The sequence below is a fragment of the Gorilla gorilla genome, chromosome 7 (assembly GCF_029281585.2).
Source record: "Gorilla gorilla gorilla isolate KB3781 chromosome 7, NHGRI_mGorGor1-v2.1_pri, whole genome shotgun sequence".
NCBI classification, from domain to species: domain Eukaryota; kingdom Metazoa; phylum Chordata; class Mammalia; order Primates; family Hominidae; genus Gorilla; species Gorilla gorilla.
This window is the reverse complement of record NC_073231.2, coordinates 102,151,072-102,171,472: the sequence shown is the minus strand read 5'-3', so window position 1 is coordinate 102,171,472 and position 20,401 is coordinate 102,151,072. Positions and strand designations below refer to the sequence as shown.

Here is a 20,401-nt window from a genome sequence, read left to right as displayed (position 1 = left end):
CCAATATGACAGGCGCTCCCTCCAGCGGCAAACAGCAGGCACGTGGAGAACGACAGGTGCTTATCATCACAATCGTCACACAAAGGGTCTGTTGTGATTGCCAAATCTACTTCACCTGCGTACAAAGAGGCCCATTTTACACTTGTCCCAGCAAACGGACGCCGGTAATTTACAGGTTTGCAATCACACCTGTGGAAATCTAGGCACGTACCCACTGAAAATGTCAAGGCTCAGATTTAAAATAGCAATTGCACACTTCGTTTAAAGAAAGGGCGGGGGGGGGGCGGTGGCGAGAAGAAATTACGTGGGATGAGAGCCAGGCTGTCCAGGACCACGGGGCTAGCGGCAACGAGGGCCCAGGACCCCAGCTTGGCTTCTACATTATGGTAATGAGCATTCAAATTAATGACGGCCGAGCAGACAACCACGCTCCTGGAAAAGCTTATTAACCAGCACCCGGGATCTTTGCTTCTGCATTAATCTCAAGCTCCGTGTGCGCTCTCTTACCAGGCCAGGGCAGTAATTAGGGGCTTTGCTTCTCTGAGTGGGGCAGAAGGCACGGTGTAACTCTCTTATTGAATAATGTTCGCCTCTACTCCTGAGTCTGAGATCAATCTTGCTCTTTATAATAAAGGTCAGGAATATTTTAAAAAGTGCCAGGACCTTGTTTCTGTTCTTCTTTAAAGGGAGGCAGTGGAGACCCCTAATCATCCTGTCTCAGGGCCTCTTTTCAGGCCACGTCCCTCTCTCATGTCTCATCCTGTAAGTCTAATCAGAGATTCTGCCTGTCTTCAAAATCCTGCTCATCATCCCCGGCCTGACCTCTTATTAAGGAATCCCAGCCTCAGTCAGCTCCTCTCCCAGAGGCATGTTTCCTGAGCTCTTAACCTAATCCCAGGACTCCAACCGCACCCTCCACATGGGCTCCTCCCAAGTATTTTATTTCCACCAACGACCAAATCCTTCCAGTGTTACTGACTGATTAGAGTTTCCCATAAAACAGGACACTTCCACCTGTAAATTCTAAAGGTTCCTCAAACCCAAATCCCCTGAACCAAATTCACCTCCTTCTTTCAATGGGCTTCTCCTATATCCCCCAATCTGTCGCTAGCACTGGTGGCCACCCAGTGGCACCAGTTAGAACCTTTGGAGTGGCACTCAAGTCCCCTCCCAGCTATCACAAGAGGAATGGCATCCTGTTGAGCAGATTCCTTAAACAACTCTCAGATCCAGCCCTTCCTCTGCATCTTCAATGCCTCTGCCGTGGTTCAGCTTCAGTTACTTATCAAGTAGGCCTGGCAGCACCTCTGACTGTACTTCTTCCCCCCAGCCCATCTTCCCTCTAGACTCTCCCAGCCTCCATGGTGTTTCCCCATGAGACACAGATCAGACCACATTGTTTCCCCGCTTGAAAATCGCTGGGGCTCCAACTACAGCCGCACAAAGCCCTTCCTAAGCAGGGGACCCTGTCCTACTCTTCATCCAACTCTTCACTGTCACTCCTCAAACAAGTCACCACCTTCCTGAGCCACTGGGCACTCTCACAGCTTCCTGTCTTTGTATGTTTGCCCCCCAGCCACCTGCATGTCGCAAGTTTTTGTCTCTTGAACTCACTCCTTTATTCTCCACAAAGCTGCCGAGTGCTTCCTATGCACCAGGCACGGTGCTTGAGACAGTGGGGCCAAAAGGATGACTTCAACTTATTCTCTCTGAGCAAGGAGTGCAGTGTGGAGGAGACAGATAGAAAAAAAACAAATTCCACTGCACTGGGGTTAGAACTGAGAGTTACGTACAAAGCACTACTGGTCCCAAGGAGGGAGCTATCTACTTGCCTTGGAGGTCAGAGCATATTTCATGGGGGGCATATGTTTAAGTTGGTTTTGGGGTATCAGTTTCATCATGTAGATAAGGCAGGGAAAGTCTTTCAGATCAGGCAGAGAAAACAGCATGGGAAGGGCAAAAGAAGTCTGGAAAGATGACTTGTTTAGGTAACTACCAGCAGACAAGTGCAGCCTGAGAATAGAGTACACGTGGGCAGATGTGATGGAATGCTCCCACTATGAAGGTCCTGAACACACGAGCAGATTTCATAATTCATCTGGGAGGTTTCATGGTGGGGAGCCTTCTTCCTTCTTGAAGTTTCTTCTTGTGTGGAGGAAGCTTCACTGCTTCCCTCCACCCCTCACTCCTTCCCTAGGGAGAAGTCACACCTTGAATGGTGACTAAGGAAGCCGGCATTTCCTGAAAAAGGTGAATTCTCACTAATGAAGATGCTACTCTGATCCCCATATCTTTCCTCTATCTTGCTTATCTCTTACTTATTTTTTAACTCAGGTGGGGAAAAAGATTGTGTTATTGTGCCCTCTCAAGCCCCCAACCAGAGAGAATGATTCTTAGCAGGGGAAAGAGATTGAGTTCTGAATTTTGGAAGATCATTTTGACAGCAGCATGGAGAATGGATTTGGAGGGCAGAATGGCAAGAAAATGGGTGTCCTGACAGCCGCAGAGGCAGTGGGAATGGAGAGGAGATGGAGTTGAGCTGCATTGACAAATTAACAGATCTTAGTGACTGGCTGATTCGAAGAGTGATGGAGGACAGGAAGCAGCCTCCAGGTTTTTAGCTGGGGCCTGGGGGGCTGGGGGAAAGCCAGCGGTTCACTGCAACCCTTAAAAATCCTGCTCACATATCACCAGGGAGCCTTCACCAACCCCCAGCATGTCTGTTGCTCTAAGTATCCTTTAGCCTTATGCACACAATCTTTTACAGTATTTATCACATATTAACATAATTAGTTTGCATGTCTAATTGCCATCTGAACTCAGAGATCCTTGGAGGGCAGTGATGAAGAACAGTTCCCTAGAGAGAATGTCTGGGTTTGAGTCCTGGTTCTGCCACTTAACTACCTATGTGACCTTGGGCAAGTTAGTGAACTTCTTTGTGCCTTTGTTTCCTTATCTGTAAAAGAGGGATAATAAAATACCTTCCCTCAAAGTGTGAAGATCAAATGTGGAATTCATGACAGTGCTTAGAATGGTCTCTGGCACATAGTAGGCATCAGTAAATCTTATCACCGTCATCTATCTGTGTGGCTAGAGCCCCAGGCACAGCACGGAAGAGCACTCAGCAACTGTCTGTGAATGAAGCCCGGACTAAGAGGTCTGTGCCAAGTGAAGCAGAGGTCAATGGGAGCATAAGAAATGGTGCATGTCCTCAATAAGTTACAATCACACAGATACAAAGGCTAACCCACAAAAGGAGATATATTCTAAGTGTCAAATAAGTAACAGAAAGTCTCTAAAACTTAAAGAGAAATTAGAGGGGTCCCTACAGTCTGAGTGACTGCTATGGTTTGAATGTCCTTGCCAAAACTCTCCTCGAAACTTAACTGCCAACTTAACAGTATTAGGAGGTGGGGCCTTTAAGAGGTGATAGGTCATGAGGGCAAAGCCCTCATGAATGGATTCAGGCTGTTATCTTGGGAGTGGGTTCCTGATAAAAAGGATGAGTTTGGCACTTCCCTCTCTGTCTGGTGCACTTGTTTCTGCCTTCTGCCCTTCCACCATGGGATGACCTCACTGGATGCCAGTGCCATACTTTTGGACTTCCCAACCTCCAAAACTGTGAGCAGAATAAACTTCTTTTCTTTTGAAATTGCCCAGTCTGCAGTATTCTGTTATAGCAACAGAAAATGGACTAAGACAGAAAATCGGTACCAAAAAGTGGGGTGGTTACTATAACAAATACTTGAAAATATGGAAGCAGCTTTTGAACTGGCTAATGGGTAGAGGCTGAAAGAATTTGGAGGAGCAGGCTAGAAAAAGCCTGTATTGCTGTAAAGGGAGCATTAAGGGTGATCCTGGTGAGGGCTCAGAAGAAAAGAGGGAAAGCCTCAGTCTTCTTAGAGATTACTTAAGCATTCCCAACCAGAATGCTGGTAGCAATATGAACAGTCAAGGCCATTCTGATGAGGTCTCAAATGGAAATGAGGAGCAAGGATTGGAAAGTGGAGTAAAGGGCATCCTTGTCACACAGTAGCAAAGACCTTGGCTGAATTGTGTCCAAGCCTGAAGGCTTTCTAGAGTGTGCAGCCTAAGGGCAATGAACTAGGATATCTGGTAGAAGACAGGCAAGCAGCAAAGCATTCGGGCTACTGTGTGGCTACTTCTGACTGCATACAATGAGATTCCAGAGGAAGGAAATGACTTAAAGACAATTTATAATTAAAAGGGAAGCAGAATGGAATAATCTGGAAAATTCAAAGCCTGGCCATGTAAACAGTGAAAAAGCATATTCCAAACACTAACGGTGGGGCCACGTGGCTGTTAAAGAGATTACCATGGAAAGAAAGAAACCAGGTGCTATTCATCAAGAAAATGTGAGGAAGACCCCTGAAAGCAAAAGCATTTCAGAGATCTTCAAGGCTGCCCCTCCCATCACAGACCCAGAGCTCTAAGAGGGCAGAATGGTTTTCGGTTACAGGCCTGGGGAGCCCTCCACGGGCTCACTGACCAGGGCTACCTAGGGACTCTACTCCCACATTCTAGCAGAGTGCTCCTTGGCTGCCTTAGCTGTGGCTCTAGTGGGCCTTGGTGTGGCTTGGGCTACCACTCTGGGAGGGATAAGCTATAACCCATGGTGGTGTCCATGTGGTGTTAATTCTGCAGGTATGCAAAACGCAAGAGCTGTGGAGGCCATGGCTTCCTCCACCTAGATTTCAAAGGATGCGGTGAACTGCCTAGAAGGCCAGGCAAAAGCCTGCCACAGGGGCAGTGCCACTGCAGAGAGCCAATACTAGGGCAATGCCAAGGAGAAATGTGGGGTTGGAGCCACCAGAGAGGAGCAGTGGCAGCAGGGTCATCCCCAACACCACAGAACTGTAGGGTTGCCAGTGTGCAACTCCCGCCTGGAAGAACTGAAGCACTGGCCGAACCCGGCACAGCCACAGGGGTGGAGCTGCCAGGCCTGGGGGCCCAACTCCTGCCCCAGGCCAGGACACAGAACATGAAGTCAAAGGAGATTATTCTCCAGCTTTAAGATGTAATGTTTCCCTGTTGGGTTCTGGACTTACTTGGGACTGCTTATCCCTTTTTCTTGCCCATTTCTCCCTTTCAGATTTGCAATGTCTATCCTATGCCTGTCCCATTATTGTATTGTGGAAGTACATGACCTGTTTGATTTCACAGGCTCACAGCTGGCATAGTTCTTCTTGGCTGTGGCTCAAGTGGACCTTGGTGTGGCTTGAGCTACCACTCTGGAAGGTATAGGCCAGAAACTGCGGTGGTGTCCAAGTGGGGTTAATTCACCTCAGGATGAATTGTGCCTTGACTGTCACTCATATCTGATTTAGATGAGACTCTGAACTTTGGAGTTGATGCTGGGCCAAGTGAAGACTTTTGGGACTACTGGCATGAAATGAATGTATTTTGTATGTGAGAGGCGGGGGTCAGGGGTGGAATGCTAAGGCTTGAATGTCCCTGCCAAAACTCACGTTGAAACTTAGCTGTCAATGTAATGATATTGGGAGGTGGGGCCTTTAAGACATGATTAGGTCATGAGGAGTGCACCCCATAAATGGACTGATGCTATTATTGCAGGAGTGGGATTGTTATCACAGGAGCGTGTTAGTGATCATGGGAGTGGGTTCCTGATAAGAAGGGTAAGTCCGGCCCACCTCCTGCTGTCTTACATGCTCACTTCCCCCTTCCGCCCTTCCATCATGGGGTGACCCTTGCCAGATACTGGTACCACGCTCTTGGACTTCCCAGCTGTCAGAACCATGAGCCAAATAAAGTACTGTGATTTAATTTCTCTGTAAATTACCAAGCCCATGGTATTCTGTTATAGCAACAGAAAATGGACTAAGACAGGGACCAGAGAGGGCTGCCTGGGTAGGTGGCCTGAGAAGACCTTTCTGGCCACTGCTGCCCGGGGGGCAGTGGTGGGGAGGCAGCTGGGAGGCCTGTATTTGCTGTGGTGAGGAGGGCTGTCTGTCTTGTCCTGGGAGTCCTGCCTGTCTCACCCTCCCTGTGGGCGGATGGTTCTCTGGTACCCGGTGAAGAGGGCACCCACCTCTGCCCCCTGCAGTCATGTCCTATTACAATTCAGACTTGAGGTGCACAGGCCAGAGACATATCTGAGAAGAGCATAGTGAAAATCTCTGGGCATGTCTGACACATTTCCCTAACCGATTCCTTACATCTGGTCTCACTGACATGGAAAAATATACTTGGGCATTAATTCTGTAGTTTAAATACAAAGGAGATGATTATTCCCTTTTATTGTTCAAGATGAAACAGGACAGAACAGGCTCACTGTGCCTTGGCACAGTTAGGATTTCTAACAAGTAACCCTAAAAATAGATCCCGTTAAAGGCGATAAAAGACACGTTAAAAATACAAAGGCTAGTCTTGCCAAAAAAGAGAAAAGAAAAGAAAAAACTAGACCCAAATGTGATTAAGCCTCTAGATCCAATTACCGACTTACAGAAAATACGGAGGACAAAGAAATATGTTAAATTACAAGACAGAATAAAATCAGTAAAATCCAGACTGTGGGAAAATCTATAGGACAAAAGTGCTGCTTTCTTCAACCGATAAATTACGAGGGAAAGAGGGTTAGTGATAGAGGAAAACCTATGGATTCAGAGACTTAAAAGGCATGCCAACCAATCACGATGGGTGAATGTGGATTCAAATATATTGTTAAACAAATACAAGCTTTAAGAAAAGGTTAGTAATTTGAACACTGATTAGGTATTTGATGATATTAAGGAATTACTGTTCATTCTTTTTTAGATATGATAATGGTAGGGTGGTTGCATTAAACCAAAAAAGCATCCTGAGCTTCTTTTAGTGAACCATCCTGAAATATTAAAGGTGGATCTGTTTCAAAATAAGTTAGGGTCGGGGCAGTGAGTACAACATAAGAGGAAACACAATTGGCCCTGAGTTGATAACCGATGATGGGTTCATGAGGGGCCATCTATCCTCTCTATTTGCACATGTCTGAAATTTTCTATGATTATTTAAAAAGCCCAATACATTTTCTAGACTACGTGAAAAATCTTAAGCTTAAATATAAAATAAGAACTTTTCTTCAAAATAATAACTTCAAATATTTAAATGAAGAATGGCAGTCACAAAATGTGTAAGTGGGTACTATCTTACTTCATTTGAAAGGTGAGGGAAGAGCCCCAGGGCAAAAGAACCAAGGCTTAGGCCGGTGTCCCTACAGGCTCTTCCCTTCAGAGCGGAAGGTGATATCCAGGCTTGGGTTATAACGTGGACCTGGAGGGCAGAAATTGCAGGATCGAATTATCTTCCAAGACATATTTTATTGCCTATGAATGACCATATGTCCTTTTATATATAAATCCATGTGCAATGATATGTACGTTAAGATGTAAGCAGCATGATGATGAGAAAGCAAAGTGCACTGTGATCTTTCTTGTCCTTTCATGGCGGTCCCTTAATGCATAGCACGTGCAGACAAATTCTCGTGAGTCAAGGAAATGCACGTGGGGTGTACCTGTCGAGGGCATTTGACTGGAATCTGCTGAGGTGACCTATTTCAGATACTGTGTAGTTGTGTCTTACTCTTGAAATTAGGCTGGTGGCCAGTCTCAGACAATTAAAGTAGAACATCTTTTTATGAATTTTTAAGGAACTTTGATACACAAGAGGGTTTCTTTTCCCCCCTCCGTTTAAAGTGATACTATGAGAGTTTAGCTAATGCCTTTGGGTAAAATGCAATGACTTACCACGCAAAGAAGCCAAAGCACAACATAGAGTATTTGGGTCTTAGAGAAGAGATCTTGTCCAAATTTTATGCAAACAATGGCCTCCAGGAAACCAATGACCCTAATTAGACAGAGAACAGAGGTTAAGTATTAATCCATCTTACCAGAGCATACACTTTATCCAAAATATGCATGATTGAATCAAAAAGTTCAACTCATCACGTGATTTCTGCCTCAAACACTGGTAGCAGGTACCCCACAAAATAACACTGTTCAAGCCAACTGCATTTACTTCGGAAATAATAAAGTATTTTTCACCTCTTCCTTCTTCCCAGACCAAAATCGTGACTCATAAATTTTAATAGCTAGGGGCACTGGCATCACCTAACTCAGCACCTCCACTGCCATAAAGGTGGGTGATCACGCCGCCTCTGCTGGAACCCTCTCAGGCACGGGGAACCTACTACCTTTGCAAGGTGGCTTATTTTTCTGGTCAAACGCTTCAGCAGTTAGAAAGTTTTTCCTTGTCACAGGCTGGTATCTGCCTCCTATACCTCCTACCCTGGGTCCTAACATTACCCTAGCATGTCACAGGTGAGAAAGCATCATTTCAGTGGAGGAACCTAGAAGGCTTTTTCACTGTACTTCTGAAGTCTAGACTGTGATTAAGAAGCTAGGTGGCTGCCACACAGGGTGAGTTTGACCCTTCCAAGGGAGTCTTTCAATAATTTGAAGGCATTAATCACATTCCTTCCCAGCCTTCTAAGAATTTCCAGATGAAATAACCCCCGTTTTTGGTGACAATATAAACCCTTTACCTTCTCTTGATCTGTAAAAGACTGTGCTAAATACAAATTTTTTGTTTTTTTTTTAAGAAATGCCACACACTTATTTCCCCTTTAAAACATTAAAAAAAGTCACTCTTGTGTTCTGTATCTTCATTTATGACTATAAAAATCAGGCCTTTCTAAAGGTTCAGGACTTGGAGGTAAGAATGGATGAGGTGAGGTTGACATAGTTGGCCATGAGATCCCAGGCAGCATATGAATACTGATTTTAGACAAGTCCATTTTATGCATTCCTTGCTCAAGATGAGATCTGTACACTCCAGGAATGGTGTACTCACACAGATGTTTTCTAAAAAGGCAAGAAGGGGCAGGGCATGGTGGCTAATGTCTGTAATCTCGGCACTTTGGGAGGCTGAGGCGAGCGGATCACTTGAACTCAGGAGTTGAAGACCAGCCTGACCAAGATGGTAAAACCCCATCTCTGCCAATAATACAAAAATTAGCCAGGCGTGGTGGCACACACCTGTAGTCCCAGCTACTTGGGAGGCTGAGGCAGGAGAATCGCTTGAGCCTGGGAAGTGGAGGTTGTGGTAAGCCAAGATGGCACCACTGCACTCCAGCCTGGGCGACAGAGTGAGGCTCTGCCTCAAAAAAAAAAAAAGGCAAGAAAGGGCCAAGAAGGCCCTTGGTACCCCTGCTTACTGGCAGACACAGTGGTCACTGCCATCATCAAAAGTGTGGATGGCTCTAAACAACTGAAGGCCTGAATGCCTGGAGTTAGAACCACTTCAGCAAAGCAGAAAAATCAACAGAAATTCTCTTCAATTTGTCTTTAGAGAGTCTGGGGCTGTCTTTTCCCCTAGCCCGAACCAAACAAGGTTTAAGAGTGGTTGGCTTGAATCTTTAAAGCGCTGCTCCACAAAGCATGTCACATGTGAGAAAGTATCATTTCAGTGGAGGAACCCAGAAGGTTTTCTCACTGTACTTCTAAAGTCTAGACTGTGATTAAGACGCTAGGTGGCAGTTACATGTTTGGTATTCCAGCCTATGCAGTGAGGAGACATAAAAAGGATGATTTCATCTTTGGCTCAGACTTCGTGAATAACTCCTATGATGGGAGTGTTGAGCCCAGGACATAAGTGTGATTATCTACCCATAAGCCAGACAGAACACCCTGAGTTTATTATGAAAGATTTCTGAATATTCAACTAGACTTGAGGCCCTCTATCTTTTTTTTTTTTTTTTTTTTTAAATAGAGTCTAGCTCTGTCACCCAGGCTGGAGTGCAGTGGTGCAATCGCGGCTCACTGCAACCTCCGCCTCCCGGTTCAAGCAATTCTACTGCCTCAGCCTCCCGAGTAGCTGGGACTACAGGCGCCTGCCACCACACCCGGCTAATTTTTGTATTTTTAGTAGAGACGGGGTTTCACCATGTTGGCCAGGCTGGTCACCAACTCCTCATCTCAGATGATCCACCCACCTCAGCCTCCCAAAGTGCTGGGATTACAGGCGTGAGCCAGCCTGAGGCCCATTTTAAAAGCATGCTGATTGGCCGACTAAAGCTGTGTTTCTCAAACTTTTGTGATCTAAGACCCATTAAGAACCATAGCAAGAAACACAATTTTCACTGTGATCCAGTATACACATGCGTGTACACACACACACACACACACACACACACACACTGAAACAAAAGCTTCATAAGACAATTTGCATCTTTATTCTGATATTTTTCTATTCTGTTTCATTTTAAGAAAATACTGGCCAGAACCCAAGCACTGGTTTCATAATGACCTAAAGTTTTTTTTGTTTTTTTGTTTTAATTTTTTGAGACCGGCCCTGACTCCATTGCCCAGGCTGGAATGCAGTGGCACAATCTTGGCTCATGGCAACCTCCACTTCCCAGGCTCAAGCAATTCTTCTACCTCAGCCTGCCGAGTAGCCGGGACTACAGGCTCATGGCACTACGCCCAGCTAATTTTTGTATTTTTTGTAGAGACAGGGTTTTGCTGTGTTACCCTGATTGGTCTCGAACTCCTGAGCTCAAGTGATCCACCCACCTCAGCTTCCCAAAGTGCTAGGATTACAGGTATGAGCCACTGCACCTGGTCAACCTGAAGTTTTTCTGAAGACCAGTGCTTTTGAGTTAGTAACTTAAGGATATGATTTGTTCCAATGTGCTGAGGAGTCCTAGCTAAGCCATTGTCCGTGTGTGTGGGCACATCTCATGAGAAGGTGGCTAGGAGGAGGTGAGGGGGCCGGCTATGGGATTATATAAGTGTGGAGAGTCCCAGACTGAGGCCTGGGCGTGGGAAAGGCACAAGGAAGGGCCAGGAATCAGGGGAAAGGGCTGAATTGAGATCAGGGTAACATGGACCTGGAAGGCCACCCGTAGGCTTGGCTTTTAGTCTGAGGGGATCCTAGAGGGTCTAGAGCAGAGGGTTTAATACAGTCTTCTCTCTGTCTCTCTCTTTCCATATATATATATATATATTTTTTTTTTTTTTTTTTAGACGGAGTCTCACTCTGTCACCCAGGCTAGAGTGCAGTGGTGCAATCTCAGCTCACTGCAACCTCTACCTCCTGGGTTCAAGTGATTCTCCTGCCTCAGCCTACTGAGTAGCTGGAACTACAGGCGTGTGCCACCACACCTGGCTAATTTTTGTATTTTTAGTAGAGATGGAGTTTCACCATGTTGGCCAGGATGGTCTCGACCTCCTGACCTTGTGATCCGCCCACCTTGGCCTCCCAAAGTGCTTGGGATTACAGGAGTGAGCCACTTCGCCTGGCCAGTTTGCTTAATACTTTTTAAAAATTTTTTCAGCTTTTATTTTACATACAGGGGGTACATGTGCAGGAATGCTACATGGGTATATTGGACCCAGGTAGTGAGCGTAGCACCCAGCAGGTAGTTTTCCCACCCATGTCCCGCTTCCTCCCTCCCTAGTAGTCAGCAGTGTCTATTACTCTGATGTTTATGTCCATGTGTACTCAATGTTTAGCTCCCACTTTTAAATGAGCGTATGCGGTTTTTGGTTTTCTTTTCCTGCTTAGGATTATGGCCTCCAGCTGCACCCATGTTGCTACAAAGGACATGATCCCGTTCTTTTTTATGGCTGTCTATTATTCCATGGTATCTATGTACCACATTTGCTTTATCCAGTCCACCACTGATGGGCACCTAGGTGGATTCCATGTCTTTGCTATTGTGAACAGCGTGGTGATGAACATTCGAGAACCTTCTGCTGGCTGAACAGAACTGTGTGAGAAGACAAGAGCAGAAGCAGGGAGGCTACTGTACTCATCCAGACATGGGTACCTGGGTCAGGGCTGTGGAGATGGTGAGAAGTGGTGGGAACCCAACGATCACATGGGCTCCTTTAACCACCAGCCATTGCCCCCACCATTACCTCTGGCCCACTAGAGGGAGTCCTAATCAACAGCACCCTTCCAGAAGGCTGACATTACTTTTCTACCAAGACTCAAAGAGTGGCTAGTTTAGGGCTGAGGCTGGAGGCTTCAGCACAGTGGGAGACTGTATTAAGCCTGCCAGTGTGAGAACACATACCTCCTCCTACCTCCTCACCCCCAGGGGTGCTGGGGTTTCCTCCGCACAGCTCAGCAATAGGTCCCTTTACTCAGTTCAATTTAAATCTCTCTGATCTTTCCCAGGCTAAGCTAGGTGGACAAATTGTGGCTTAATGGAATTCAGTCAGGGCCTCCACTCCCTTTGATGCCATCCACCATCCTGTATCTTGGTTTAGCAGTGTTAAAAGGCAAATAAACATTTGGGCAGCCTGAGGTGCTTCTGCTGGGAGCAGGCACTAGAGATTCCTGACCTAGGGCTGGTTACTGGTGCACATACTCCCAGCACCCCCGACTTGTGGAGCCAGTTCCACAATGTGGGAAAAAAGATGATGTTAATGTAGAGCCCAGAGTCAGGAGCTCTTCGGTGAGTTGAGTGGAACAGGCATGGTGGCAGGGTTGTTGTAGGAATCTGGGGCATGAAAGCTCTAGGCTCGTGTGTGTGAGCTGGGTGTATGAGCCAAACTTGAGAAGCAGAAGAAGAGATTTTGGCTTGCCAACAAGCCTGCACGTGGATTCTGAGGATGCCACAGCAATGCCATGGACATGGAGGCCGGGTACCTGGCTGCTGCATCCCACACACACTGCTCCATGGCTGCACAAGCAATCCCTGGATGGCTCAGAGTGTGGGAGACCCCTCTCCTGGCAGCCAGGGCCCAGCCTCCAATAGTGGAAATGAGATGTGTATCCATGTTAACTCAATGACCACACAATCACACAGGATGCCAGGAAGGGTCCTCCAAGTTCAGGAGTGAGCTTCTAGTTCTGATTAGGGTGGGCAAAGACACCTTTTTGGAGGAAGCAAGAGCTAAGTGTGGCATAAACAATAGATACAATTCCTATTGTGCTCCTGTCAACTTTCTAACTTCCAAAGAATCCCCGGCACAAAGAGGGAAGGGGAGAAGCAGGTCTTGGGTGGCAAACCCAGAACTGTTCTGCTTAGTCGTTTAGATACTTAGTAGGATTTGGGGCAAGATGCCATTTGAAGAAAGCGGATTGGCTGCTTAAAAAAAGCTTTGTAGGCCAGGCGTGGTGGCTCATGCCTGTAATCCCAGCACTTTGGGAGGCTGAGGTGGGCGGATCACGAGGTCAGGAGATCGAGACCATCCTGGCTAACATGGTGAAACCCCGTCTCTACTAAAAAGACAAAAAATTAGCCAGGCGAGGTGACGGGCACCTGTAGTCCCAGCTACTCAGGACGCTGAGGCAGGAGAATGGCATGAACCCGGGAGGCGGAGCTTGCAGTGAGCCGAGATGGCACCACTGCACTCCAGCCTGGGTGACAGAGTGAGACTCCATCTCAAATGTAACTACTGTCAGAGCTTCTGAGATGTCAGTGGAGGTGCACTTGAGTGCAGGGGGTGGGGTGTGGCAAGATAAAGGGAGGATGAACAGACACAGTCATGAGGAGAAGGGGAACTGGCTATAAAGCTATACCAGCAGGACAGCGGTGACTCCCTTGTGCTGAGAAGGGACCCCCCCTCCCAACATCTGTTCCCCTGTGTTTGCACCCTCTCCCTAGAAGGAAGCTCATGCTCATAGTTGCATCTACCCTTAAGACAGACAGTCTAGGCTGTGTGCCGTGGCCAATGCCTGTAATCCCATCACTTTGAGAGCTCAAGGTGGGAGGACTGCTTGAGTGCAGGAGTTCAAGACCAGCCTGGGCAACATGGTGAAACCCTGTCTCTACAAAAACTAAAATATAATTAGCTGGACATTGTGGTGTGTGCCTATAGTCCCAGCTACTTACGAGGCTGACGCGGGAGGATTGCTTGAGTCTGGGAGGTCAAGGCTGCAGTGAGCTGTGATCACTGCCACTCAACTCCAGCCTGGGCAACACAGCAAGACCCTGTCTCAAAAGAAATAAAATTTAAAAAGAAAGAAAGCCTGAACTATGGGCCTGGAAGAACAATAGAACAAAAGCACAATTATGAGAAATTGTAAGGAGGAGAGAGGGGTAGAATGGGAAGCCAGCAAAGGGAACTGAAAACAGAAAAGTGAGAGGAAATACAGGATAGATATTGCAGAGGAAAGAGGACAGTTTCAAGAAGGCAGATACTGTGCAGAAGATCCAAGAAGAGGATGAGGAAAGGACTGGCTGGTTTGGAGCTGACCTTGGAGAGCAGCAGAGGTGGGAACTTATTGTGATGGACACATTAGCAGAGGTGGGATCACAGGCAGCGAGGAAACTGGTCGGGTGAGGAGCAGCTCTGGCTGCCTCTGGGAGGCAGGATGTAGCCCTGGGCCCTCAGGCAGGGTAGGCTCACTCTCCCATGAGGGCCCACCCCATGCACTCCCAGGAAGAGGAAAAGCATCTGTGCACTGCTGTTCAGCTGACGCTTGGCCACCTTCCTCCCAGGACCAGGCGATAAAACACTGCTTCTATTTAAACTGGGCCAATACTCTCTTTTTGAGGCAGAGAAGCTCAATTCTAATCAGGGTGGAATGGGGAAAAGACAAAGATGACATAAACCCCACACCTGGAGAATTTGTTCACATCAGTCTGGCCCCAAAACTCCCACCGAGCTGAAGGAACATCATGTGACATCTAAATAGAGAAACAGCCGACCTTTCCACACGGCTGCTTTCTCTCTGTTAGGGATCCCATTCCCTTGCTGGATGGCGCCCTCTCTCTGCTGAGTGCAACACCTTTCGTATAAAAGGTTTAAAAGCTCAGTCTATGGCACAACCGTTAGGGATGACATGTATTTAGCTACAATAGCAAGTAATTCATAAAAACATTTTGAGGATACCATCTTTATAGAAGAGAAAGTACCCTCTTCAGGAGAAAAAGGGTGGAGTGCTGGGAAAGAACCCCAGGCGGGTGATCCTATTTGACCTTTGCCTTCCCCCTTCTACCTCCCAAAAGGCAACACTCAGAAAGTCACTATTTAGTGCACTGCTGCCTCTCATTTCTCCACCTTACCAAAGTCTGAGATCATTCCAAAATTAGTGAAAAGAAAGCTATAAAGCAGCTACTAGTGATTAAAGGAAACCACACACTTCAGTGTTTTCTGTTTTGATAGGAGAGGAAATAATGACAAAATGGCGGGGAGGTAGAGCTGGGGCAGAGGAAGGAAGTGGGTGGCCTCCAGGGTCAGGAGAGCAGGAGGCTGTGGCTCCTGTTTCACCTTCCCTGGCTGGCAGTGGACTGTGCAGGGGGCAGCTCTCCCGGCTGTTCACGCACACAGGAGGATGCACTGGGTGTGATTTATGAGGAGGGCTTTATTATTTTTCAGAATAGCTCACTGGTTCTCACAAGAGTCTTCAATCTCGGTATCACACTGTTTCGGGAGTTCTCAATTCTCAGTAAAGCACACGAAGCCCAGTGATCTCTCCTTTGCATTTCACTATATTTTAATCACTTTCAAACAAGGCACAACTTTGTGGGGCAGTGTTTACCACTCTTTGGCATTGTTTACTTTTTTCCTTTATTTAAAAAAAAAAAAAAAAAAGAGAGAGACAGGGTCTTGCTCTGTCATCCGGGTGGGAGTGCAGAGGCACAATCACAGCTCAATGCAGGTTTGACCTCCTTGACATCCTGGGTTCAAGTGATCCTCCTGCCTCAGCCTCCACAGTAGCAGACTACAGGCGTGTGCCATCATGCCTGGCTAACTTAAAAAACTTTTTGTGGAGACAACGTCTCGCTATGTTACCCAGGCTAGTCTCAAACTCCTGGCCTCAAGCGATCCTCCCACCTCAGCCTCCTGGATTGCTGAGATTACAGGCATGAGCTGCCATAGTGGAGTTTACCTTTGCCGTTTCTCCCACCGTGGGGATGGTGTTTCATGGCTGTCCAATTAGAAAGAAACTTTGTCATGATGCGACCTCTCTCTCTGACCCACTTATTTTCCTCAACACGTAAATCGATACAATTCTGTGGGGAAAAAATCCACTCCACAGCAGAATACTAGGACCTTGCTAAGGACTTTTAAATATGAAAGCAAAATGCACATGGAAAGAATGTGTGAGTGGGAGAGAAGAGCTCAAATGCAGGAAAAGGAAAGACCATTTCCTCCTTGGACAATCCTTTAGAAGGAGGGGCCCACATCCCTTCTTCCAGTACACAGGGCCCTCACACATGAAGCGGGAGCGCCACCTCTGCTCTGTCAGAAATCTGGGAGATGTGTGAATTCTCCCTCCTGCTATATCATGAACAAAGGAAACCAAATCCATCTTATCACATTTTACGACAAACCACTTTGGGTAAGAAGATCAGCTTACACCATAGAACCTATGAGAAACAAATAACAGTGGCCCTTAGTCTTCTAAGGTTCGGGAGGAACCTGCCTAAATCTAACCTGAGTATCAACATTTTTAGCCTTTAAAACTATGTCACCCTTCAGAATCTAGATGACAGCTGGAAACACACACACACATACACAGAAAAATGGAAAGGAATGACATTAAAATATGAACAACAATTATCTCTAAATGGTTGACTTCTTTGGGTGATCTTTAGTTCCTTCTAGATCCTCTTCTGAATTTTTATCATTGTGCATGTATTACTTTTTAATTGGAAGAATGTCCTGTTTAAAAATCTGTGAAAAGTAATTTCTTCTTTATAATGGGTTTTCCTCAATTTTTCTTTATACTCTCATACTCCATTTAGAACCTCGATTAGGTCTTGAAGCTAAGCCACCTTGGGGATTGAACTTCATGTATAGACTTGCTGGATGTCTCTGGAATTTCAGTCACTAAATGGGATACTAAATTGTTGCTGATGTTAAGTAGAAAAACAACTTACTTGAGATATTCAAGAGGGTCTCACATTTAACAGCAAGAGGTTAAACTAGATAACCTAAGGTCTCTTTCTCATCAGTTAAATAATAAATTAAAATATAACATTTGAGGCCAGGCGCAGTGGCTCAAGCCTGTAATCCCAGCACTTTGGGAGGCAGAAGGTGGGTGGATCACGAGGTTCAAGAAATCGAGACCATCCTGGCCAACATGGTGAAACCCCATCTCTACTAAAAATACAAAAATTAGCTGAGTGTGGTGGCACGCGCCTGTAGTCCCAGCTACTTGGGGGGCTGAGGCAGGAGAATCGCTTGAACCTGGGAGGCGGAGGTTGCAGTGAGCCGAGATCACGCCACTGTACTCCAGCCTGGTGACAGAGCACTCCATCTCAAAAAGAAAAAAAAAAGATATAACATTTGAATCTATAACAAGACCATTGTGACCATGCTGCTGTATGTTAGTTCTCTTTGGAACAATAAAATTATACTTCAGTATATAGCAAGCAGCTGTTCCAAGGGGCCCTTTTGATGTGACAATAATATGGGGTGTGGGTCAGCCCATGACAGGATGGCATTCCAAACTCAAGATACATCCAGAAGGAATGCAACCAATCCATTTTCTCTCTAATGTATTTCATAAAACAAAGTCTCAGAGTTGTTTGTGGGAAATACCATCTGATTTCCTAATTTGTTTAAAAAAAAAAAAGAGAGAGCCAAGGCTGGGTGTGGTGGCTCATGCCTGTAATCCCAGCACTTTGGGAGACCAAGGGGGTCAGATCATGAGGTCAGAGTTAGAAACCAGCCTGACCAACATGGTGAAACCCCATCTCTACTGAAAATACAAAAATTAGTAGGGTGTGGTGGTGCGCACCTGTAATCCCAGCTACTTGGGAGGCTGAGACAGGAGAATCACTTGAGCCCAGAAGGCAGAGGTTGCAGTGAGCCGAGATCATGCCACTGCCCTCCAGCCTGGGACAGAGTGAGACTCCATCTCAAAAAAAATAAAGAGAAAGATCCATTTCTTTTTGTCTGTTTGTTTTTTAACATGGAGTCTCACTCTATCGCCCAGGCTGGAGTGCAGTGCAGTGGCGCAACCTTGGCTCACTGAAACCTCAGCCTCCCGGGTTCAAGTGATTCTCCTGCCTCAGCCTCAACCAGCTAATTTTTGTGCTTTTAGTAGAGACAGGGTTTCGCCATGTTGACCAGGTTAGTCTCAAATTCCTGGGCTCAAGTGATCCGCCCACCTCGGGCTCCCAAAGTGATAGGATTACAGGCGTGAGCCACTGCACCCGGCCAAAATAAGAGAGCCATTTCTATACTCTTGTTTTATAATTTGCCAAGTAACTATTCTTAACTTAAATCAGAAAAGGGAATATTAAAGATGAAAAGATATATCTATGTATATATATATATATGGATATAGATATATAAAATCTTGTCCACCTGCCTTCATAGAAAAATTATACTGAAAGGCTCTTAACACAGGGTCAAGAAATACCCAAAGAAATTTAGGGCTTAAGTGGTTTTTAAATCTCCACAATAACAGATTACTCACCCAAACACCCAGCACTGTGTTCCTACGCGCTTGCACTGTGTGTCGGTGAGGTAAGCGTAGTACTGTCTGAAAGAACAAAGTTGGAATTCATTGAGAGCTGCTGGAAGACCAGCGAGTCAGCACATAATTAAATCACTTTGACAAAGTAAAGAACGTCCCTCCTTGTCCCATGTCAGGCTGCCTGGTCTAGTTCTGTTCAAGAGAAGAGAAAGCCAGTGCCTGTTAAAACATTCCTGTAAGAGATTCAGCGTTTGGGTTAGGCTGGAGGGAGGGGAGCATCATTTAAAGAGCCAGATTCTTGTCTGGTCTGAGTGCCGGGGTGTTTACAACTAACTGATCACAACCATTTACAGATTTCTTTGTTCCTTTTCCACTCCCACTGCTTCACTTGACTAGCCTTAAAAAAAAAAAAAAAACCCACTAAAAAGAGCCAGATTATTGGCAAAGGCAGTCTGGATTCAGTGGTAAGACTTCCACAGTGCTGCAAAGGAACCCCAGGTGGGTGTTTCCATGTCTAGCTCCATGGAGGTGACTCCAGAGAGTGAGCAACACTGTCCATTGGTTGTCTCCTCTGGTTCTCTCCAGGACAAAGGTTGCTGATTGTAACCAGGCAAAAAATATACAGATTTTCGGCTTTCAGAAACTGGAATGGGACCCCAGCTATATCTCACTGCCATTGAATGCCAATGACTTGGAATGTTACTGACAAGTTCAGAAAAAAAACAGGCAATGACATGGTGTTGAAAGGCTCAGAACAGCACCATCCGGTAGAAATATAATGCAAGCCATAAATGCAATTTTAAATTCTCCAGTAGACATGTTAAAAAAGTAAAAAGGAACATATAAAATCCATTTTATTAATATGTTAAACTAATATTTAAACAAATATATTAAAACATTATAATGAGGTATTTTATATTCTGTTTTGGCCCCAACTCTTCAAAGTCTGGTGTGCAGTTTCCATGCACGGCACATTTCACTGTGGAGTGACCACATCCCTAGTGCTCAATAGCCACACGTGGTGAGTGGCCTCTGTGTGGGACAGCATGGCTTGGAGTCTTGTAAGTACCCCTGAAACTCAATCTACCCCTTCAGCAGTAGCACCTGAACCAGGAACTCATCATCTTTTTGGGGTCACTGACTCTTTGAGGATTTGATGAAAGAAAAGCATAACACTTTGCATTAAAGTTCAGAGGATTCACGAATACCTGAAGCTCATCCATAAACTACTGTCTTCTTACCCCAAAGACCAGAGTGAAGAATTCTAATTATAAAGAATGTAGCTTTTCCTCTAACTTCATATTGTCATGACCTAACATGTCTTGATCATTTTAGCTACTTTACACTCTAACTGGACCCATTTCCTCATATTGTACTTTATAGTATCAGATTAAAAGCATGTTCACTCAAATATCTTCTCAAAGCAGATTCGTGTGAAAGTCGAATAAAAAAGGAAGAAGCTGGAGATGTTATGATTTACACTGAAGCCTCTAAACTCTCTCTCCTCTCGGGACCTAACATTTGCTAAATGGGGTGGCTGTGTTAAAATCCATTAGCAGCACATCCATCTTTCCGAGTAACTTGTCAAAGAAACTCCTTACATGGGAACTGCCTCAAACAGTGTAAGGGCACAGGAAGTGTCTGATTTTTTAAACAAAGAGAGTTGTGGAGAAATCCATAGGGCATTGTAAAATTTTGAGGATCTCTCAAAAGTTCAAAACGTTGGATTTTTAGTGTCTAGTTTTTATTTTGGAATGTTTAGTACTGAAATTTCATGATAAATCATATACGATTTGCTATTTTGTTCTAAGAAGAAAATTCTTTCCATTCTTACTGACTTTATTGATTGCTCTTAATTTTATGAAAGAGCTGCGGTGAATCTCACCTGAAAAAAATTGTAAAGTCTCAAATTAAATTACATTTTAAATGGGGACTCTAAACCATTAAGAAAAAACAGGATTTATGAGATAATGACTGCAATAGACCACTAATCTAT

General features: G+C 45.5%; 1 protein-coding gene across 1 annotated transcript in view; it reads right to left on the bottom strand.

The window, feature by feature from the left end:
- Positions 1-20,401, bottom strand: part of PTDSS1 (phosphatidylserine synthase 1) — a 72,974-nt gene that overhangs the window by 6,435 nt on the left and 46,138 nt on the right. Inside the window, exons 9-10 of the mRNA XM_019032308.4 lie at positions 18,406-18,471; positions 7,761-7,860 (exon numbers count right to left, since the gene is read on the bottom strand). Of these exons, the coding sequence (XP_018887853.1) occupies positions 7,761-7,860; positions 18,406-18,471 (166 nt within the window). The remainder of the gene's footprint in view (positions 1-7,760; positions 7,861-18,405; positions 18,472-20,401) is intronic.